The sequence below is a fragment of the Procambarus clarkii genome, chromosome 19 (assembly GCF_040958095.1).
Source record: "Procambarus clarkii isolate CNS0578487 chromosome 19, FALCON_Pclarkii_2.0, whole genome shotgun sequence".
NCBI lineage: Eukaryota > Metazoa > Arthropoda > Malacostraca > Decapoda > Cambaridae > Procambarus > Procambarus clarkii.
In genome coordinates, this window is record NC_091168.1 from 31,413,555 (window position 1) to 31,438,725 (window position 25,171).

At 38.7% G+C, this 25,171-nt stretch overlaps 1 protein-coding gene across 3 annotated transcripts in view; it reads right to left on the reverse strand.

Moving 5' to 3' along the window:
- Window positions 1-2,886: 2,886 nt before the first annotated feature.
- spas (spastin) overlaps window positions 2,887-25,171 on the reverse strand; it is a 121,589-nt gene continuing 99,304 nt past the window's right edge. For 2 of the 3 annotated variants that reach the window (XM_045741006.2, XM_045741008.2), the window contains exons 2-10: window positions 19,906-20,073; window positions 18,046-18,324; window positions 15,353-15,516; window positions 12,573-12,794; window positions 12,341-12,449; window positions 11,492-11,640; window positions 10,515-10,705; window positions 9,700-9,893; window positions 2,887-8,186 (exon numbers count right to left, since the gene is read on the reverse strand). In XM_045741006.2, the coding sequence (XP_045596962.1) occupies window positions 8,023-8,186; window positions 9,700-9,893; window positions 10,515-10,705; window positions 11,492-11,640; window positions 12,341-12,449; window positions 12,573-12,794; window positions 15,353-15,516; window positions 18,046-18,324; window positions 19,906-20,073 (1,640 nt within the window). In that variant the 3' untranslated portion in view covers window positions 2,887-8,022. The remainder of the gene's footprint in view (window positions 8,187-9,699; window positions 9,894-10,514; window positions 10,706-11,491; window positions 11,641-12,340; window positions 12,450-12,572; window positions 12,795-15,352; window positions 15,517-18,045; window positions 18,325-19,905; window positions 20,074-25,171) is intronic. The other variant, XM_045741007.2, reaches the window with a different exon arrangement.

The following is a 25,171-nucleotide window of genomic DNA, read 5'->3' on the forward strand; positions in this document are numbered from 1 at the left end:
TCACAGTATTGTGGTGGAGCAGTCTCCTGCTCTAGGAGACCCTACTTTATAACACACATTGTTTAGTGACATTATTAGCTGTACAAATCAAATATACAGGTCACAACTAAGAAGTTGGACAAGACAGAACCAGTAAGTGCCAACTCCAGTGACTACTTGATCCTATCCCAGCTAACTAGTACAATCAGTTGATTCAGCCAGGCTTCACTAAACCTTTCATTTCACCCATTTTCTTTCACCCCATTAGTGTGTTGTCCCCAGAAGCTATAACTTCCCGGTCAAACCAATGTTCCTACACCATTTGGTCACCACTTGGTCCGGGAGACATCTCCCGTCACGCAGGGTGCAGTTGCGCCTCCACAGATCTCCAGTATCATCTTTTGATACTGGTAATGGCTCGAAAGGGCCACCACTTACGGGCTATTCATGCCCGTGCCACCTCTTGGGTGGCTTAATCTTCATCAATCAATCAATCAATGTTCCTGATAAACACTTTTGCTGCCCCGGCAGGCGGGCCACCGTGCACCCCAAGGTAGAGCGAGCAATGTTTATACTGTTTCAACTTTCTTACCTAAATTTTTGTGCTACATCGTTCAATTAGGTGTCAAATTGTTCGCAATAGAATGCTCTAAAGGAATATTTACATACAAGAAATATAAATACAACGTTACCAATACCATAAGATAAAAGTGCATAGAGGTAAAGAATAGTGGCGGCCTCACACCTAATGGTCCAGGTGTTGTAACATTGTCACTAGTAGAACTGCAGTCATCCTCATGTTCATCACCAGCATGTATGATTTTGTCATTTTTGAGAGGCCAATCCCTATACTCAAAGTACACTAGTGACGAAATGTCTACTTCGCGGAACTAGAAGAATGCGAGTACATATGATTTCTTATTATCAGTTGTGTAGTACTTGTATAACACAAAAGCATTACAGTGGGGCCTCGATTTACGATGGTAATCAGTTCCCAGAGACGTATCCTAAGTCGAAGTGATTTTTCCCGTAAGAAATAAAGTGAATCGAATTAATCCATTCCACACCCCCACATATATTAACTTGAAAATACATTTTATACTGAATACAACTTTTTTCTCTAACTACAATACAGTAAATATGTTTATCTTACCTTTATGGAAGACTCTTGATGGCGTATGGAAGATGGTGATGAGGGGGAAGGAGGAGGAGGAGTTACTGTTTGGAAGGAGAGTCCCCTTCCATTATAACATCAGGCAGTGATGATTTCTCTCTCCTATGTTTTGCCTGCATACCACTAGGACCTGGTTACGGTTCACTGCTTGTTTGGACTACTTGATATATTGGACTTGTATCCAAGATTGACCATGTAATGTATCAATTATACAATGTATGTATGTGATGTAACTATATAACCTGAGCTTGTAAAAGCACCTTAATCACCTTCAGTGATTAAGTGCTTAATTGCACACTAGTTTCTCTATCAGCTATCTCACCCCGTCAGAGTAAAAAGAGACAAATGTATGTGAATGCATGTGTGTGTGTATATATGTATGTATACATGTATGTATATATGTATGTATATGTATGTGTATAAAGTATATATGGAAGCTGATCAGAATTACATTTCACCTTTGTAAATGCACATCAATGACACATCGAACACTTTATGTATGGCATACGTAAATCTGTGTATCTATGTATTTACGTATGTAGGTTAGCTTAGCATTTTAAAAGCACCGAATCACTTTATGGTTGATCGTTCAATAAACCCCTGAACTATATGTTTAACTGATCTCTAACCCTGTCTATGGAGGACAGAAGAAAATGTATATATGCTGGTTAGCATTGTAAGTGTGTGGCCACGTCTGTGGTAGGAAAAAAAAAAAACCTGCTTGTTTGTCTCACTAAAAATTTGTCTAGCGACACTTGTTTTCCCTTCGTTTTAACATTTGTTTGTAGTGATGCATCACGGTGTCATTGAAACGGTTAAGGCAATGGCCTACTACAGCTTGCTCTGGGTAAGTCGTTTCAACAAAAGTTTGCATTTCTTCCCAGTCTACACCACTTCCTAATTGTTGAGGAAGGGACATTCTGCACTGCCTCCTCCTTCCCTGAAGAAATTTGTTCAGCTGCCTCTATGGTCATCCTCACATGTGTTTTTATATGTTTAACCTTACCACTGACTTTCTGCAGACCCATGGTGTGATATATTATAATCAGTTTTATGTTCAAAAAGCAAAAAAACACCAAAAAAATGTTATTTTTTACAAGCATGATTGTCACTAAGTGGGGCGGCTCCAGTAAACCGAGGCAGGTCAGCCCGCGTGACCGGGAACATGCGCTTGGTCCACCCGAACGTGTATCAACGAACATAGTTAGTTGACGACACTATCGTAAGTCGAGTCGCATTTTCCGATCAAATTTATATCATAACTCAAAATTATCTAAGTCGAGGTGCCTCTGTATGTATAGCCACAGAGAATGGGAAGACGTTGACATTTTAAAAGAAACCTCACTATAATCGGATAATAATCGGTCAATAAATGGAATTTTTACAAACATTTAAATTTTAGTCAGCACTGTTGTCATCGGGGAAACAGTGTAATTATTTTAGGACGTCATTACCGCTATCCGGAAGTGATAATGTCTCCTACACTTATATAAGGGTAATACATGTGTGGGGCTTCCACTGGCCTTAGTTTTTCTTTCACTTCTCACTAAAGGCCAGAGGAGAAGCTTCCTCAGCTACAGTCAACTGCCATGTCAAACCAGGCCAGGCTGGGCTTGAGAAGTAGAACAGTTAGAAGCCCCTCCGTGTACATCCTGATGAGTCGAGGTATTCGTTGTGAAGCAAAACAATGAGTCATATTAGGCTTATAAAACATAGGTACAGTAAGAATGAACAAGGGTAAAATGTTTTATTTGCAAGTAGTACAAGCACGGTCACTGGGTCACAAATGTAAACTTAATGACAAACAGTAGTTTACATCCAGTAGTTATGAGCATCAATGCTGTTATCACAAGTTATCAAATACAAAACATACAGCATCAAACAATACACAATTTAAGACAAAATTAGCACATCAGGAAAAAATTGTCCCTGCAGTTTCAGTACCAACTTTCTATTTTTGTTACTTCATAACAACATACAATGGAATGATTTATTTGTCATCCATAACAACATATAATTAAAATCAAAACTATCACTTTGGCTGCTATAAATAGTCATTCATGGAAACAATTTTTAGTACTTAAGTGTACCTTAGACACATTTCCATTCACCTGATGCCTCTGTTCACCTAGCAGTAAATATACGAGATTTAGGCAACTGTTGTGGGTTGCACTGGCATAGGGAAACCTTGATACCCTAACAAGCATCCTGTCCCTCATGATGGTAACCATTACTATGCAAGACAAGGCATAAAACCTTTGAAGTAGAATTGTCTCCCAACCAGTGTTACATCCCCACCCCCATTAAGGTGGGAAATGGGCGAGTGAAAATATGTGTATGGCCAGTTTTGCTGCAAGTTGTGCAAGTTAAATACACATACAGTATTTATGAGGGGCTGCTGCTTTGTCATCCATACATGCAGCAAAACTTCGTGCAAATCTTTATAATGTTTCATGTCACAATGAACAGATTTGGCATCTCTCTTGATGTTGCAAAGTTAATATATACTTTAATATTATTTTGAGAATCTTACGGTGACTATTGTTTCTGGTACTGACAACAGCAGCTTACCAGCTCATTACTATAGAGCTACAATTATGTGAATGAGTGGAGTCTGGACATTTAGATATATTCATCATACATATAAGGCATAGCTGTAGGTATTTTACTTTTGTTTATATGTTGATCATTTTCTGACAAGACAATCCATGTGAGAATACATCTGGAACAAGTTGTCCACGTACGATACATTATTGCCAATCCATAAACTACAGTTCCCATACTTCAACAATATGTAACTACTCGGAATCTTCATAATAAAGAACTTACCACTTTTGTTTTAACATTTATATTTACAATTTACAGCAAAATATTTATCTGGCAACTTATACAAAAGTTTCCAAAACAGCATCACATCAAAGAACAAAATTTATTTAATAAATTCTGCCACATTAACAACACTTAAAATATTTATTTAATAAATTCAGTGGACTTTTGACATTTCTGACTTCACACAGAAATATCAGCACAAAATAAGAGTAAAATGGAGAGAGTGAAGTAGTCCATTAAACAGTATGAAAAGCATTTAAAATATGGGGATAAGTTTGCAATTGATGACATTGCAGGTGAATATTTTTAACCAAGTTAATATTTTATTGAAGAGCACATTTTAAAATTGTATAAATGTAAATTATTATTTCCAAGAATTCAAACGCATCTCTCAGATTACCCAGACAGTGAAACATAAGTGTGTGGGGGGAGGGGTCACGAGCTGGAAAATCCACCAAGCATTGCAACTCATTATCACAACTTATAATTGTAACATTATGTTTTAAAGAAATTATGACCTCAAATTGAACAGGGAAACTATACATTTCAGTTGCTTATGGCAAGTTACTTCATACATGCTATGCATCGTGCTAATTTTCTTACGCTACTATTATAATTCAAGAGAGGAAAATTAGTAACTGCACAGAAGACAACTGATTGAAGCTTTACTTATTTGGTCAGTGTCCCCACACATGAAACAGGGCTGAGCAAAGAATCATACAAGATGATGGCACGGATTGTTTTGAACTGTGGGTTAGACAATAACCAAAGGCAAATCAAAGGCAATCAGGACTGTTCTTTCCAATTGTAAAATGTTCAGGCAGAAGAGAAAACTGCCATTGAGATGACACCTGATAACCAACCTGCATTTCTTAATGAAATATGTTTACAAAATGAGCATAAATTAGAAAAGCTGATAAGGAATCCCACAAGACAATGCATGTGCTACCACTAGATTCATAGCAAAATTTATGAATCTAGTACTTAATTACTTTCAAAATATATTACTTGTCCAGTCCTGAATCCTTGTTTTAGTCACTTATATAGTGATGAAATGCACCCGAGTCAACACAAAATTTACAAATTATGGCACAAATACCAATAATATATACAAAATTACGTGTGACCATTAATTTGAATCGGCTGAGCACTAGTGCCAAAAAACACTGTTGGCATCTCCACTTTACCTCAACATATGACATCCTTTGATGTTATATCCTATAAGAAAAATAAATTGACATTTAAAATTAAAATAGTACGTCGGTGAACTTTATTTAAACTAATTAATATATTAAAATGTCAAGTGAAGATTTCTAAACGAACACACAAATAAATAACAAAATAGAATTGCGTGTATTTTCTGTAACTTGTTAAATGACAAACGGTTTATACTATGTCTATGGCCAATACCAAAATTTCACATGAGAATATTTATAATTAACAGGACTGGGATTACAAAAGCTCCTATACGATACCTTTTTAGTTTCTGCTGTTTTAATTGGCAGCCTTATACACTATTAACTGCCGGACACACTACAATATACTGGAGCAGGTACAATTTTCCATATATTTTTCTTAATGGTGATACTAATGCCATTCTAACCTATAAGTTGTCTACAATCAACACGCTATTTCCTGCACTTTAAAGCTTTGGGGTTTCTATTCATAACAAGGTAATGTTTGTCTTTAATGCCATTACTAATGAGCCTGTTTAAGTGATGTGTGATTTCTGTTACACGTAGCAATTTCTAAATTGGCAGATCAAACTTAAAAGAAAAAAAATAACCTATAGGCTGGTGTCCTCACAGTTGTGCATCAATATCACTCCTGTTCAAGAAGTCACAAGCATACATGTCCTGACTAGCTAGCCACTATCAACATTGAGCTTCACTGTTTTACACCCAGTCTAAATTCTCTAACTAGCACACAACAAGCTCACGCAAATTCCAGTCAAATCTGTTTACAAAAATAAAATGCAATGCTATTATAAGGAGCATGGAATATCACTTTTCAAATTACAATGTCTGCATTTTAGACAATTTTGAAACAATCTACATTGTACGTAATTTTTTTACCCCCAAAATATTTAACAACAAAACCCAAATCATGCCTTTACTAAAACTGGGATAAGAAATTCAAAGGTCAACAAAACTGACTTGCAAAATGACAAGATCTTGTGTATCAAGCTCTGCTGCCTATGAATTACCAGAAATGTTACACCATTCTCACTTCCATACCAAGTACTTGTGCTATCAAAAAGATGATATAAAAAAGGTATGTGATTTTAAAGCTCTCAACAAAATGTACACATGGAGGTTACTACAGTGGACCAATATACTCACCTATCTTCAATCATTCTTGCAATACTACAAAGGGTATGTCAACTATAAAATAACAATTATATTCTTTTTAATTTATGAAAATCGCAAAATTTTAAATTTGAAATTAGTACGTTTAGTAAGAAATTACGTTTAGTAATATGTTCATTATACAATACGTTTTAAATGCACATATCAGTACCTGTTGTTTTCCTCAGTGTTAAAATCAAAGATGTAAAAACTGTATTTATGTCAAAGAACTTTATTCAAGGTTGACTATGCAACCTAAAAAGAAAATTTATACAAAAATCTTTTTACTGTGCAAAAACTGCCAACTTGAAATGCTTTTGAAGTAATCCAGTTAACTTGAGAAGAAGCCAAAAAAAAAAAAAGCATTAGTAACTGCCATGCAATAATAGCCTTGCCCCTAATTTTACTATTTGCCAAAAATACTACGGCCCAAATAAATTATTCCCGCTTCCCAGGCCCCATCGTTGTGGTTCACATTTATTTGAAGAGGTCCATACTAACTCTTAACAAGCAATAAACAGAGTAGATTTTCCTACAAAGAACTATAGGTCTAATTTGTTTGCAATTATTTTAGATAAATTTTGTTTAAAATATTTTAAAGCAAAATTTGAGGCTTGTATACTCTATATTCAAAAACTATTGTGTGTACTAGTTAATGTTATAAGAAAAAAAATCTTAATTGTACCACAAATCATAAGACTTTTTCATGCCAGTTATTTCTATGTTAGAAAATTATTAGTTTTGCTGTAAGCAAAATTAGAAAAACTAAATTTTTCAATCATAATCTTTGAATGATTTCCTTAGTGCACTCAGTAGTAGTGTGCATGAAATCAATAAAAACCTGAACACTACTCAAGTTCCCTACTACTGTAATACAGAATATAACCTACTACGACTAGAGCTTCCAATCCTAAAAACAATAGACGATAGCATCTACTGTCTGGAGGTTGCCATCAGATATTTGTCAATATCAAAGTGGCTACCCTCAAGCACTTCTAAGCATTAAAGCAGCTCAAGTTAAGCCATACCAAAACCTAGTGTTTCATGTTAAGATATTGTGCTATGATATTATATTCCCCCCACCAATATTAGTAATGCCATCTCTGATATAACACTAAAATTGAAACAACATGATAAGGATAGAAAGCACACACACAATGGAATCACAATAACGTGATATATCTACAAGGAAATCTTGAGGAGGAGGACGGTGGTGACCCCAGGATGCTGGTTCCATCCCTTCGTCTCGTCCCAACATTTCTTCATGGAAAGCATACCTTATTATGAGAGAATACCGAAGGGATCCAACCCTCATCTCTGGACTCCCAGGCACACGCACTACCCACTGAACCACGAAGAGTCCAGGCAAGCAGTTTTCATCTCATTATACAACCTCAATTTTTGTTTCTCAATACATCACATTCTTGTGATGTCATTGTGCATACCTTGACATTTTTGAGTGAAGTCATACCCTTTGAGTGAAATCTTTTAGTGAAAGTATAAGCTCTGTAATATCAACTCAAATGCACTCTACTGTTTACAATATAAAGTTAATATCATCTATAACAATGAGCATGAGGCTTTGTATAAGTATATGCTAGGTACCTTTAGTGACATGAAAGTAATTATGTTGGTCATAAAAAAATTGTGATTAATCACTATGACTTTTCACAACAGTGATATAAAAAATGTTCATGTAGATATGTCTCCATATTCTGCATTCCATTTTTCATACGTAGAAATTGTGGACTGTGGGACTGATCTGCGGATCTTTTTCAATGATTCCTTAAAATCGGCCAGTGTGATTCCTCGAACTTCAGATGGATCGCACGACACCACCTGCTCGGGCTTCAACTCTGTAAACAGAAAATGTTTTATTTATATACAGTGTATACAGTACTGTACTTTAAACTTCATATCATAAGAATGGCCCTTCAAAACTCTAAATGGCCTACAAATGTCAGTACTGTACAGAATATGATATACAATAGAAGTTCAATCCCACCAATTACATAAAACAGACCCAATTTTTGGGTAATTCCAGTATTTTTGTCACTACCAACCATGCCGCCACCAATGTTTGAATTTTTGGTTCTCAACTTCATTGGGTACAAAAACTGTACTGTGTATACCAGGATTATTCCTGGATGAGGTTCCGAGAGTTCTTCTACTCCCCAAGCCCGGCCCGAGGCTAGGCTCGACTTATGAAAGCTTGGTCCAACAGGCTGTTGCTTGGTGTGGCTCTCAGGCCCACATATCCATCACAGCCCGGCTGGTCCGGCACTTCTTGCAGAAAAGTGTCCGGTTCTTTCTTGAAGACTTCCACTTTTGTTCCGGCAATATTTCTTATGCTTGCTGGGAGGATACTGAACAATCACAAACCTCTGGTGCAAGCACTATGTCTTGAGGAACAGAGCTTTTAACTGTGCTTGGACTCAATTTTATTTGGTTGAATGTTACTCTCTGCATTTGGTTTGATAGACAACTGAATATCCATCATTCTACTTTACCCATTATTCCTAATGACCTCATTTTGTGGACTATCACACCATGGTCACATTTACCACATGCCTTTGCAAAGTTTGTGTAATTTACCACCTTTCCTACTCATCACGACCTTCCCTATTCACCACCACCTTCCATACCTTTCAAACACTTTCTTCATCACTTTCAATTTATCCCTATAACCCTTTTCACAAACTATTGTTCATCAATAAACTAACTAAAGATAAATTAACATTTAATCATCACATATAAAATAATATGCTAGAAGAATCATAGTGAGGATACCTGATCAACCAGGCTGTGACTCATACATCAGGCTGCGAGCAGCCGCGTCCAACAGCCTGGTTGATCAGTCCAGCAACCACGAGGCCTGGTCGACGACCGGGTCGCGGGGACGCTAAGCCCCGGAAGCACCTCAAGGTAACCTCAAGGAGGATGGTATCTGGTATTTAGTGAGATTGAAAATCAGTGCTATTTGCTATTTCTGTGACCATCCTTGGACAAGGACCAGTCATCCTGCAAAGTGTTGAGCATAGCACCAAGTGTCTGCCCCAACTTCAAACACAGCCAAACACACACTTTCACGGATAAATATACTGTTTGAATTACTATGATAATATTAAACAGGTTGCAAAAAATGTCACAATAATATGGATGAAAAATAATATCCACCCCATGCATATATAAAATGAAATGAAAGCGATACTGTTTCTGTCCATCCTGAACTCTCTATCAAGTCCTGACATGAGGACGTGATAAGGGCCATGACTTGATAAGGGTCCAGGACAAACATCATCACTTTCCCTCTCTTCATGTGTGTGGGTTGTGTATTATTAAACAGGTAGTTATCCATCACACACTTGCCTCTAATAGGTGCTAGAGCTGCATCCTTGGCCAGGGATGTAAGGTCCGACCCCGAGTATCCCTCAGTTAGTCCTGCCAATATATCCATGTCCCGAGGAAAAAACTCTGAATTCTGTTTAGTCATTAACTTATTCAGCAAGAGCGTGCGTGTGCTCTTGTTTGGTAAAGATACATAAACTCGTTTGCTGAATCGTCTGTAAACATAAAATATGAAATTAGCAAGACTAATTGCTTTACAAACATCTATAGTGGAAACTTGCATGTAATCAGTATTTACTTTCTAATGACATTCATAAAAGGTGAAAGGCATAACTACACTAAATCTCACAGTTTTGGCAATAGTCAATTTTATGAATTAAGAGTCCTCACTTAAGTACATTACTTTCAATTTAAGAACAGTTAGTGATCCCTCTCAAGGACTATCACAATTTCAATATACCATAAGTGATAATTTGATAATTTACTAATCATTATGCAGTTTTAACTGCCATGAAGTGCAAAATGCAATATTGCAGAGAATAGGTCACAATAATGTGCCTGAAACGAGTAACCCAACCTACAGAACAAGAAATTAAGTTATGATGTGAAAGGTCCAGGATTGGTCAAAATAAGTTGTGACACGATAAAGGTGACGACTCTTATCGAGTCCTGGACGGACAAAGATGTTGACACTTCTGGTTCTTGTCCCGTGTGGATTGTGTTATTTATAAACTGGGCATTCATACTGTATAATATCAAATTCGTATTCTATTAAAAACTTAAAAGCACATGAAATTTATTAACTAAATATTTACAAATATTTGTCTGGTAGTTACCTAAGTGCAGCATCGTCCAGTTCCTGGGGTCTATTGGTAGCACCCATGATGAGAATTCTCTCATCTGGATCCGACTTTAATCCATCAAACTCAACAAGAAACTCCGTTTTAAGTCTTCTTGAAGCTTCGTGCTCTCCTTCTCTTCTCTCACAGAGTAAAGAGTCAATCTCATCTATGAAGATTATTGCTGGCTGCAAAAAAAGAATACAAATATTAATATGAAAATGTATTCATGCTGTACTACTTTATATTTTATTAATGTACAATGGCCACTAATGGATTTCAATGTCACTAACTCCTGACACCAAACAAAACCCCTTGAAAGAGATAAAAGTGGTCTGTGCCTTCATATGTCTACTTGGAGACTCAGTCACAACGAACTCCATATAAAAGCAAGATAACATTCCTTTCAAAGTGCCTAACAATGCACAATCAGCAAGGCCCCATCAAGGAACATATGTCCACTACACATAGCCACATCATCACCAGAGAGAACCTGACAAACAATACCAAAATAATGGACAAATATAGCGACAATAGAAGATTGGACATTGGCAAGGCATTGTATATCAAGCAAACCAAGCCAATCGACAGCCAACACCAATTTACACACTGCTATCTTCCAGAACATGACGAAACCATATTATATACTGCCCCAGCCATCATGAAAACATAGGAGATTGGTAAGCTGTAATGGGCCAATTGGCCCATAAGTAATCTGTAAAAAAAATATATATGATATGTTAATGACAATCATTTTGGGGCAATGAGGCGACTTGAACTGGCATTCTGGTGATTCACAGACACCTGCCTTAACCCATTCTGATCTGAAGGAGGGGTATAAGGATGTGAACACCGTTACCCGCAGACCAGAGTTTAGGCGAGCCTATCATAAAACCATGGTTGGGCACCAGTTATATACTGGTACTGTATATACAATATAAATAATGAAATAAACATCATAATCAAATTCTTACCTGAAGTTCTCTAGCCACAGAAAACAATGCTTTGACCAGCTTCTCACCCTCACCAACATACTTGCTGGTCAGAGTAGATGCACTTATATTGAAAAATGTTGCCGAACTTTCACTTGCTACTGCTCGAGCCAACATGGTTTTTCCATTACCTGAAAGATTGTACATCTAAATTATTGCATATATACATGCACTGGTATTCTTCAACTCTTTAAGACTGTTGAATTAAATTTCACTTTATACAAAACAGTTTAAATACGGGCGTCCCCTTTCACACACACGTTATTTTGGGTTACTATATTATAACAGAAGATATCTGCCTTTTTAAATTTCATAAACAGGAAAAAATCTTACTCTCTTTTATTATCAAACAGTTTATTGATATGGTTAACAATGTCTACCTAGAATTGCTCACAAGTATTGTTAGCAGCCTAAGCGATGCGAGATGTTTATGATAACAAATATTACAATGTACCAATAAGACACATTTTAAGTGTTATATTAACAACTATAAAACTTGTCTAAAAAGTACCTAAAAATACCTGTTTATTAAATTCATTAAATTTTATTAAATGGATTAAATATATCATAACAAAAAATAAAAAAATCTGGAATCTATCATTCCAGACATGATCTAGATTAATGTGAAATTTGAGTTTTTTAAAATCTGTCTTTTTTTGGGGCTATTCATCAACAAATATTAGGGGGCACCCTTTCTTATGTTTTTTTTTTTTGTTATGAGGGAAACAAAATTCTGTTGAAGGGCTAAATTTGGTGTGTAGTGTAGACAGGTTCATTACAAGGAGGTCTTGATTTAAGAGGTGCCACTGTACATAAAATATTGAATCGTACCTGGAGGACCAAATAATAGTAACCCTCTCGCTGGAGCACGAAGACCAGTGAAGAGCTCCGGCCGCAAAGCTGGCAATATTACAATTTCTTGGAGCGCTTTCTTTGCAATCTGCAATTCAAAAATTGTCACACATTAATATTTTATGTTCAAAGACATTACTTCCTATCTCCGACAACAGGAACATTCATTACAAAATCCACACTACTGAGCAATTCCCAACTAAAAACTTACATCTTGCCCTGCAATGTCGTCCCATGACACAGGTGGTGAAGAATCGATTATCTCATCCATAATGCCATGGGCTAATTTGGAATCAACTCCTTTCAATGACGCTGAAGCACACCGTCTATGTGATGGCGTGTGTTTTGGTGTGCCATTACCTCCGTTTCCACCCAGACCAGAGCCAGCAGAGCCTCGTCGTTTCAAAGGCGAGCCCATTACGTGTCCACCATTCTGAAAATACATAGTCCTTTTCATACAAAATAAAATACAAAAAAAATATATATACTGTATATTCAGCCCGTCCTCCAAAAATGGAGTGGTAAATGTAAGGAGACAAATAAGTGCAATTATGTACTATTCGTAGCAGTTAGTAATTGTACTTATTTTCACTTAGTATTAAATCGTACTGTCAAATATATTGTGAATATTTGAGTTTACCTGAAAAACTGAACAGAAAACCACAACCTTACCTAACCGTCTTAGTTTTTGAAGATAATAATATTATTGCTTCTTAATTACAATTAGTACTTAACCTAGAGCTATATTGATATTACAGTTTTATAAAACTAATAAAACAAAACTAAAATATATCAATAAATTGTAAAGAAACTCAAGATATTTTAAAATTTTGCATAAAATCTATATTGTTTAATAAACCTGAAAAAGAAATTCCTGATATTTAAAACTGGTGTACAGCAAATTGAAAACTTCATCGTAAAATTCTGAGTGTCTTAACAGAAAACGAGGAGAATTAAATCGGGGGAGGGAGTTGGGTAAATGTAACAGCCCCATAAGTGCAATTATGCACTGATTATGATAGTAAGAAAGTGTACTTATTACAGTTAGTATTAAATCGTACTGTCAATTCGGAGGATGGGTTGCAGCATTGTATGCATATACAAATGCATGTACAGTACAGTCCTTTTTTTCAATGATTCCTACTTGACGCCACAACCATCGCCTCCTTTCCCCTCCACCCGTATTAATGACTCCCACTTTATGTCACAACCATTGCCTTCTTCCCCCCGCATTAATGACTCCCCTTGATGCCACAACCATCACCTCTTCCCCCCCTCCACCAGCATTAATGAACCCCCCTTCCATGATGCCACAACCATTGCCTCCCCCCCCCCCTGCAAGCACCAAGCTGCAAACAACAATACAATAATGGGCAAACAAACCTGAAGAGAGCTGCCTGTTAAGCCTCATCACTACAAAAAAAATAAAATCAACAGATGGAGACTTGCTAAAACAGAGACCCAATGAACCCAAATGCCACAGGCCTCACTAGAGGGTAATACCCACTCAACAGGTGGCATAGCAGAGACAGTACAAATGACCATCGGAATGTAGCAAAACTGATGGGCATCTCTCAAACCTGTAAGAAGTGGAGGCATGGTGGGCCAATCAATGATGATCCATACCAATCACCTGTGGAACTTACCAGCGCCTACCTTGTGATGGTTTCGGGGCTTAGCGTCCCCGCGGCCTGGTCCTCGACCATGAATCCTGTAAAGGATTGAAGGTAAACCCCAAGCCGGAAATCCTGAGATTAAAGATGCTCGCCGAAAGGAATTGAAACCGAATGCAACCATTAGGAAAAACTCGGCTATGAAGCGTGTTGGCAACTTGCCATATGTACTGACATATGAACCCTAGTGCGCCCCTTAACCAATAAATCTCAAAACACCCCCTCAATCTTAGAGCCTCAAAGAAGAGTCTAAAACACTTGCACTACTTAGGGCAAGGTTCCCTCTATGGGACATACATCTGAACCCACTAGGGAAATAACATTGTCAGGGCAAAGTAGCCCTAAGCACATGCAGCTCTAGATGAACAGTTTCCAAAGTCCACACAACAACTTAAGGTTTTAAACTCGTGCCTGTGAAGCTAAAGAATTGAACAATGAACAGTACAAGCAAATGAGCCCTCACAGGACAGAGTCCAAACGATGGCCAACAGTTGTCAAGAAAATACAGGACCCACACAGCTGTCGACCCATGGAGCCGTCATGACACGTCTGACATCAGATGAAGGATTGAGAATTGCTGACTGGGAAGCTCCTGTGGTGCTGCTGCTGCTGCCGCCACCTGGTGGTGGTCAACTGTTAACAGATGGTGTATGACCTAGCTACTGGGCAAATCATTTACCAAGTCATTTGCTGCATTGTTTGTTTACTTTTTATGTGTCGTGCAGTTGTCCGTTTTGCTTCTCTTCATTTCTGGTGTTTGATTCTTCAGTGAAGGTGATCATGAATCACGAGGCTCCCTGCACCCCTGTGATGGTGATCATGAGGCTCTCTGCACCTCTGTGAAGGGCTTCATGATTTGGTCTCTGGTTTCCGGTAGGCCTTTGCGGATTCGCTAGAGCTGATGTGAAATGTGTTGCTAGCTACATGGAGCCACCATTTGGCCCCACCAGAAAAAAGTGCATTTTTATGCAGAAAATAAGTCACAATAATACAGCTGAAACACATACATGTCAAGCTTGGCCTATTTCTGGACAGATGAAGGTACAGTACAGTATAGTACTGTATTATTTCATGGACCATCTAAATATTGGGCTTTCGAAGAAGGCCCATTAGAAGCTTTCGAACCTTCTAATTATAAAAAGAAACAGCATTTTTTCTAAATATCTACTTATTTAGATAAATAAGATATCTTATTTATCTTAGATATCTTATTTATTAAATAAGATATCTTATTTAGATATTTAGATAGGTAGATAAAGGCAGTGTAATACAGCAACATGTATGCAAGTAGGTGAAATAGGGAACGTGTTTTACAAACCTGATTTGATAACTGGCGTCTAACACTTGGTGGAGTGCCTGGATGTTTTCCGTCTCGATTCTTGGAGACCGCTCTGGACCCCATGTTACGAGGAAGTGTTTGACTTTTATTGCTCAATGTAGTAATGCGCTTGGTTGTTGGAATCTTCTTAAAAGTCTTGGCATCTTCAAAGAGAAAAGAGAAAACTGTGAAATCTGTTTAGGCAAGCAAATGTTGCTTCAGCTTTATTGAAGACACCTTCTAATTATAAAAGAAAGCAGCAAATTTCTGTAACAATTAGCACAGTCAAAAGCAATATATGAAGCATATATTTATTTTTAACTTTCAAACTTGCAGGAATTATATGCAGTATTTGGTCAAAATATAAGGTGCTGTGCCAGAAGCATGAGTGCTATTCAAACTGGATTACACTATGTCTAGGGTGCTGAGCCCTCCTTTACATTGTCAATGAGAATTGCTTGTACGACTTGAGTGGATCTATTTGCTATCAACTGTTTTAAAAGTATTATATAGTCATTAATTATTGATGTGTTTCCAGGTCATCCAGCATCTATGACGATGGTCGACGAGTAAAACGTTGATGCGATACCCAAATGTTCCATCTTATTTGCAATATTTTGATCCAAATATCTACCTAGATTTAATTTTCACATGCTTTACAGCCTTCATTATAAATAATAAACATTTACATTGCTACCCTGAAGTTACAGTGGTAGTCATTATCACACATGCTATAAGGCAAATATAGCAAAATTTAGATATGAAATCATGCATGATCAATCATCTGTATTTTAAGTTATAACAAAATTGAACTAAAACTACATACCGTATTTTAAAATTTGCAATTAATGTACAGCGATGTTAGTGCTGGTATTAACAAAAGCATGTAGGAGAGGTAAGGTTTGTTGTGGCCAATATATAAGAATGGGATCAGGAGCACAAGGATGAGCAAGGCTGCCACCGACACACAACGCAGGAGCAGAGTGCTACGGGTCAGTAAGATGCAGTACACAGTGCTGCTCTTTGTGACAAGCTAAAGTGTAAAGAGGACTTTCCTTTAGAAATGATCCATTACACCACTGTATATTTTCAGTAAGAGTGTCTTCAGGGACTGTCACTGCAGCAAGCAAGAGCCATCACAGAGAGTAAGTCACAATAATTTGGATGAAAATTAATAATCCATCTCATACATATGACAAGAAAGAAAAGTGATGACACTTCAGTTCATCCTGGAACCTTATCAAGTCGACTTAGTAGGGGTCGAAGACTGACCGAAATGTCCTCAGTTTTTCATTGTCTTTTCATGTGTGTGGGGTTGGATACACTTCCATTGCCACTGTGCAAGCAGAATAAGAAAAGGAGAAGCATAGAATCAAGCAAGGGCTGGATATTAGTGCATGCTTTATCAAACTCATCCAATATAATGAGCTTATTTCCCAGAAAACATCTAGTATAATGTGAATTATTTACCAGAAAATATCTATAGAATAATAAAGCACAAACTCTTAAGTACCTGCAACTGACAATATTGATCATATGCTTACTATGTTCTGGCATACAAATCTGTTCAAATACTAAACGGAAATATTAATACAGATCTACGAAAACCAAGTCAGCATCAAAAGCTTTAACGACAATGAATCTTTAATATTACTGTACGATGCTTTTGGCAATCAATTTATATTACTGTAATGTGTAATCTTCAATATCAACTATATTTACTGATATAATTTGCCATTAATCCTTGTAAATTGTAATGCTGACATTAGGAGGGACTTGTGTAGTGTGAAAGCATACTGTACACAGTAACAGAGGTGCTGTCTTCGTTCGGAAATCCAAATCATATGGGGCCCACCTGCCACTGGAATTAGACGAACATTCGAAATAACCGATTTTTAACTGTGAACTTCCAAAAATTTATAAATTAGAATTTATTCGTGTTTCTTGTTTGGCAGAAATTTTAGTAACCCAAATTTTTATTCGAGTTAAAAAGTCAAGCACTCGAGCTCAAATTTATTCTTCTTTCTAGTTTGGTATAACCTTTGAACCCAAATTTCTATTCAAGCTAGAAGGTAGGCTAATAGGTCAAAATGGGTCAAACACTCAAATATAAATTCATTCAGATTACTTGAACCCGAATTACCAAGCTCTTATGGTGTGGTCTTAATAAACTTTCATGTAAAGTCATAAAACTGTGCAGCTTTCAGTTTGAATTAAAACTGCCATATGACATTTTTTAAGCCCTAACAGCCTGATTCTACCAAGGGGGACAAAAGTGAAGTAATACTGGACCACAGTTCACCAAGTTCTAAAGTGTCCACTTACAAAACATGCATATCTTTCTTCAATGATGGTGGCTTTGTCTGCATTTACTTAACAGTTTATGACCTCTGAGGGGCTACAAGACTGTCCATAACGATAATAACCTTGGGTTGCAAAGTTCCTAAGCTCAAACTATTTAATAAATACAGATTTAATCCCCCATGATTGAGGGGAAAATGTACAGGTCTCGTAAGTGGACAAGTAAATGTTAAATGAACCCTGGCTCTGGTTCAAGAATAAAAGCAGGCACAAGAAATAGGAAAAGATGGCATTAGTCATGTAAACCAGGAGGTTCTTATTTCAATGTTAGTAAGAGATCAGCAAGAGAAAAGATATTTATGAGAGGAGATCATAGTGAGAATGTAAGCTACCTTCAGAAGGCTTTTGTGAGTGAGTGGGCCCATTTCGGCGATCTGAAGAATTTCGGCCTGTATCTGAGAGAGTCATAACCTGCGGGGCAACACGTGCCCGAGGCTTATTTGTGTGAGCGGGAGAATGATTTGTGAGCCCCCTATTGCCACTGGCATTTGCCTTAACCCCCCCAAAGCGAGGGGGGGTGTGGATGATGCGAGGGGCAGGGGAAGCTGGGGGAGTGAGGGTGGTGAGGAGAGGCACATCCACCTCCAGCTGCTGCAGGTGAACCAGCGAATCTAGAAAACAGTAACACTCGTGTCTCATGCAACAAATAAATACAACATATAATGTGATGTTTCATCACAACTACAAATAAAAGTACAAAAAATATGGAAAAATGTTAAGCTGGTTAAGTATACAAAATAATTACTTGTAATTACAATACTTTGTTTTGGTTAAATATAAATACAGTACTATAACAGCGACTAAACTTTCATTAGAGTTTTTCTGAAGTAATCTGTAAGGCATTAAAAACTGCAACTACAGTACTGTAATAGGGTTCAACTGTAGTGAAAATTGACATTTACAGCACTTACAAACACAAATCTGAATAAGTAAATACAATAAATAAATATATAAGCAATACAAACAAAGACTTCAGACTTCTGGAGTCTGTTACATTAATTATAGTTCTCTCTCGGTTTCTCTAATTATTATATAAAGAAGTTCCTAGCTAAAATAATTGCTCATTAAAGTGAGAAAATATTCCCAGAGCAGTAATATATTCGATAACGTGCACACATAAGTAAAAAGATGTATAATTTAGGGTAAAAACTCCATTAAAACATGCAGAGATCACTTTGGGAAATTCTCAAATGCCTTGTTAGAAAAAGAAAGAAATGCCAAGTTAAAAATACATGGTACTGTAGTAAACTGAGTGAAAATGTAGATTACTGTACTGTATACAAATGTGGTATATACAGCGCTATTGTATCGTGTATTGGCTCAAGCCATATATATACTGTATATAGCAGTAATACAAAATTTAAGTCTTTAAATCTTGAATATTTAAAATCTTAGAAAATAAAGTTAAAAAAAGTCATAGCCAAATTTATAAAAACTTTTCAATACAATTCTAATAAGGGAAAATAAATGACTTATCTGTGCATGCTATTTGCTTTGCATAAAACTACACACTAATACAGTACCTTTTGTAGTGATGACAACTGTGTGTGAAGGTTTTGTATACTGTACCTTATTTTCTACCATGGAAATTTATACATTTATTTTGTAGCATTTATACAATGCTAATCAGCATATATACATTTTCTTCTGTTTTTCACATGACCAGGTAAGAGATATTAGACCACATAATGTAGTGAGTTATTGAACACTCGACCACAGAAGGTGATTGTTGTGCTTTTACGATGCTAACCAGCATAGATACATTCTTGTCCGTCTAACACAGACTGGTGTAACGATCTGTTCTATACATTCTGTTTAGAGTTACCGAGCACTCGACCATTGGTGGTTGAGAAAAGGTGAAAGGTTCTAGGATATCGAGTGTTTGAACCTCCATATGGCCTTAGAGCAATACACATGTCAGGAGAAGATGTGATACTGTTCATCACAAACAACAATGTGATTCCTATGTAAATACTAATAATTCCTTTGTACTCCTGTTATTGATAATAAGGCTGCTTCCTGTGAACTCATGTTACTGATGATATAGCTGCTTTAGTAAAATGCTTTATAAACCGATGATCGAGCACTGCACTTTGTGTTTGTGTGATAATGCTGGAAGAATAACGGAGAACAATAACACAAATATATTAACATTATAACCTCAGTTACCTGCACACCGAAGCTGTACTTACCTAGCATGTCCAGCCTCTCTTTAGCCATAATTAGATTCGTTCTCATCTTGTCCTGCAATCTCTGCGCCCTCTCGTACGCATCCCCGCGACCCGCACAATCTACAGCAATCCCAGACTCCAGCTCTGTGATGCCGCGACGGTACAGCTCCATCGCTAACTCTTTGTTCCCTGAAAGACACACACAAAAGTCTCAATGAAAATTCAATGGAAATATCTTTCACTAATTAGACTTTGTAAAGAAGACAGAAAATATATAAGCTGATTTGTGATAGTAAATTATTTTATTTAAACACCAGATAAATATAATTTAATTAAAAATGAATGCACGCACATGCACACCCACACAGAAGAGGAAGAGCCATTTGCAATATGTGGGAGAATACAAAAAAAGTATTCCTCCAGAAGGACAAGGTGAAGGAGGAGAGAGCCATAGCGACAGAAGCAAGGAAGAAGCGCAGGGCGAGAGAAGAAATCCAGGAAATCACAGCCCCCAACACAATGTCCCCAGAGGTGAGGGGAGAACCCACAACCAGTAACCCCAGAGGGGAGGGCAACTCCACCACCCTCCTTTGCATAGAACCCCCCCCCCCCTTAAACCGAACCCTCCCTGCTCCCACTCAAATGCTCAGCCAACTCTCCCTCCCGCTCACCCCTTTCCCACCATGTCCCCCCTCCCCACTGTCCTTCCCTGTCCTCCCTCCCCCATTCATCCCATATCCTCCCTGTCTCCCCCCCCCCTACCCCTCACCCCAGTATCCTCTGAGACCCTGTTAACCACCTCACAAATCTTCACACCTATGGAACAGCTTCCTCCATCAGCAGAACACTCACCATGAAGGGGACAAGAGAATGGACAGAAGAAAGTGAGCTTCAAAGTAATGTACACTATCATAGATGGGATTACAAATAAAATAAGTGAACTTGGAGAATAGGCACTAGAAGAAAACCCAGACATAATTGCACTCACAGAAACAAAGCTAACGAAAACCATAACAAATGCAGTGTTTGCACAGGACTACTATGTAGTGAGGAAAGAGAGAAGGAAGAGGTGGTGGTGGTGTAGCTCTGCTGAGTAGAAAAGGCTGGAGTTTTGAAGAGATGGTTATTCAGGGCTGTGAAGATTTCAGTGACTACATAACAGCTACCATAGCAATTGTAGGACAAAAAAAAATTATAGTACTAGTCATATATAAACCCCCCCACCCCCCAACCAAATGACAGAAGACCCAGACAGGAATTACTTGTGTAAAGGAGGAAATGTATATGTTTATCTCTCAGAATGTTTGGTAATATGTTTATTGTTTGTGATGTGTGTCTATGTATGTATTAACACGATGTACTGAATGGGGTGAGAATAGCTTGAGCTACCCCATCCCTTTGTGTGTATTTTACCTCAATAAACTTATTTCAATTTCAGACAGGAATGTGATAGAAACAACATGGCCACTGTTAATATAATAGGGAGAGCAGCTTCTGCCGCTAGCAGGAACGGAAGTCTCCCCATGATTAGCAGACTACTAATCATGAGAGACTTCAGCCACGGGAAGATAGGTTGGGAGAACAGGGACCCACATGGAGGACCAGACACATGGAGAGCTAAGCTGCTGGACGTGGCAACATGAAACTTTCTAAGCCAACACATCAAGAGACCGACAATAATGAGAGGAGAGGATAAACCAGCTATGCTTGATCTGATACCCTAAATAAGTCGGATATAAGGGAAGTTAAGTTGGAAGCCCCCCTTGGGAATGAGTGATCACAGTGTATTGATCTTTGAGTACCTGGTAGAGCTAGGATTTCTCCCCCCCCCCCAAAAAAAAAAGATCCAGGAAACAAAGGGCTGGCGTATCGGAAGGGAAATTATGAGATGAGAAAATTCCTAAGGGATATACCATGGGGCACAGAACTCAGAACTAAATCCATACAAGACATGATGGACTCTGTCACCCAAAAGTGTCAGGAGGCAATAAACAGGTTTATCCCGGCCCAAAAGAAAAAAACAGAAGCAAAAGAAGAATCCGTGGTTTAATAAGACATGTATGGAAGCAAAGGAACTGAACAAAAGGGCGTGGAGGAACTTCTGAAATAACAGAACACCAGACAGCAGAGAGAGAGAGATACCAGAGAACCAGGAATGCGAATGTTAGTGTGAGAAGAGAAGCCGAGAAAAAGTATGAAAATGATATAGCTAATAAAGCCAAGACCGAACCAAAGCTACTCCACAGTCACATCGGGAGGAAAACAACAGTGAAGGAACAGGTGATGAAACTTAGAACGGGTGAGGACAGGTACAGAGAATGATAAAGAGGTGTGTGAAGAACTCAACAAAAGGTTCCAGGAGGTCTTCACAATAGAAAGAGGTGAGGTCACTGTGCTAGGAGAGGAGGCAGTGAACCAGGCGCCCTTGGAAGGGTTCGAAATTACAAGAGATGAGGTCAAGAGTCATCTGTTGGATCTGGATGCGAGAAAGGCTGTTGGCCTGGACGGAATCTCACCATGGGTATTGAAAGAGTGTGCAGAGGCACTTTGCCACTCTCCATAGTGTATAGTAGGTCACTGGAGACGGGAAACCTACCAGAAATATGGAAGACGTCTAATGTAGTCCTAATATACAAAAAGGGTGACAGACAAGAGGCACTGAACTACAGGCCAGTGTTCTTAAATTGAGTACCATGCAAGGTGGTGGAGAAAATCGCGAAAAAAAACCTAGTAACACATCTGGAGAGAAGGGACTTCGTGACAACCCATCAACATGGGTTCAGGGAGGGTAAATCTTGCCTTACAGGCTTAATAGAATTCTACGATCAGGTGACAAAGAATAAGCAAGAAAGAGGATGGGTGGACTGCATTTTCTTGGACTGTCGGAAAGCCTTTAACAATAGTACCCCATAAGAGGCTGATATATAAGCTGGAGAAACAGGCAGGAGTAACTGGTAGGGCGCTCCAGTGGATAAGGGAGTACCTAAGCAATGGGAAGCAGAGAGTTACAGTGAGAGGCGAGACCTCAGATTGGCGTGGTCACCAGTGGAGTCCCACAGGGCTCTGTACTCGGACCTATCCTGTTTCTGATATACGTAAATGATCTCCCAGAGGGCATAGACTCATTCCTCTCAATGTTTGCTGACGACGCCAAAATTATGAGAAGGATTAAGACAGAGGAGGACAGCTTGAGGCTTCAAGAAGACCTGGACAAACTGAAGGAATGGTTGAACAAATGATTGTTAGAGTTTAATCCAAGCAAATGTAATGTAATGAAGATAGATGTAGGGAGCAGGAGACCAGATACAAGGTATCATTTGGGAGATGAAATACTTCAAGAGTCAGAGAGAAAGACCTGGGGGTTGATATCACGCCAGACCTGTTCCCTGAAGCCTATATCAAGAGGATAAAATCAGCGGCATATGCCAGGTTGGCTAACATAAGAACGGCCCTTAGAAACTTGTGTGAGGAATCTTTCAGAACTTTTTATACCACATATGTCAGACCAATCCTGGAATATGCGGCTCCAGCATGGAGTCCATATTTAGTCAAGCATAAGACTTCAGCTGGAAAAGGTTCAAAGGTTTGCCACCAGACTAGTACCCGAACTGAAAGGTATGAGCTACGAGGAGAGACTACGGGAATTAAACCTCACGTCACTGGGAGAGAGAAGCACTAGGAGGGACATGATCACCACATACAAGATTCTCAGAGGAATTGATAGGGTAGATAAAGACAGACAATTTTACACAAGGGGCAAACGCACTAGGGGACACAGGTGGAAATTGAGTGCCCAAATGAGCCATAGAAACATTAGAAAGAATTTTTTTCAGCGCCAGAGTAGTTAACAGATGGAATGCATTAGGCAGTGATGTGGTGGAGGCTGACTCCATACACAGTTTCAAGTGTAGATATGATAAGAGCCCAGTAGGCTCAGGAACCTGTTCACCAGTTGATTGACAGTTGAGAGGCGGGACCAAAGAGCCAGAGCTCAACCCCAACAAGCACAACTAGGTGAGAACCCACACAGTTGTAGACAGTTGGAACAAGTTAGGGGAGAAGGCGGCGGTGGGCGCCATAACCAGCAGTAGTTGAAAGGTCACGTGACAACATTACGGGAAAGACACAACACCACGAGTGTTGCTCTCATCCTGTAAGTAACCTTTGGTCATTACACACACCTTTGTTTGGTGGCGTTCTGGGAGTTTTTCTACTCCCCGGCCCGAGGCCAGACTTGACTTGTGAGAGCTTGGTCCACCAGGCTGTTGCTTGGAGCGGCCCGCAGGCCCACATACCCACCACAGCCCGGTTGGTCCGGCACTCCTTGGAGGAAACTATCTAGTTTCCTCTTGAAGATGTCCAAGGTTGTTCCGGCAATATTTCTTATAGTCGCTGGGAGGACGTTGAACAACCGCGGACCTCTGATGTTTATACAGTGGTCTCTGATTGTGCCTATGGCACCTCTGCTCTTCACTGGTTCTATTCTGCATTTTCTTCCATATCGTTCACTCCAGTACGTTGTTATTTTACTGTGTAGATTTGGGACCTGTCCCTCCAGTATTTTCCATGTGTATATTATTTGGTATCTCTCTCGTCTCCTTTCTAGTGAGTACATTTGGAGAGTTTACACACGACTCACAGCTGATTTTGTTCGAACACTTCCGGAACAAGTGCTTCACTGACTAATTTTGTTCGAACCACAACGCTGTAAATACTTCACCCACGTACTACAAATACAAATAATCGCCAACAGAACCTAAACACCTAACCTAACCTATGCCTATATATGCACAATATACCTGGTTGATACCTGGTTACTTTGTTGATGGGGTTCTGGGAGTTGTTCTACTCCCCATGCCCGCTATTATAATATTAATTTATATTTGAAAAAATTCATGTTTTGAATTAACAGCATGTACAAATTTATGAATGCGTCCGTGGGGTCGACCACTGGATGGAATGGACTTGAGTCGAGGACGGGTTGCATAAACAGGGGGTTCGGCGGGTGCATGGAATCACTTTTGGGTCTTTGTTTGGAGGGCGGGTTGCCTTACGTGAAGAGTCAAACCTATTATAAAAGCCCCATGTTCCAACAGGTCAACACAGCTCATTCCTAGAGGTCGGGGGCACACTTAGTCTGTCTACTATCCTTTGGTAGAAGAGAATCACCATGTTGAGTCCCCGTCATTCAGCAAGACTGGGGAATGTTCTCACCATGTTTGTTGGCAGTTGTATCAGCACACTCGCCAGGGAACACCCCGAGCTGGACTTGAGGATCAACGTCCGC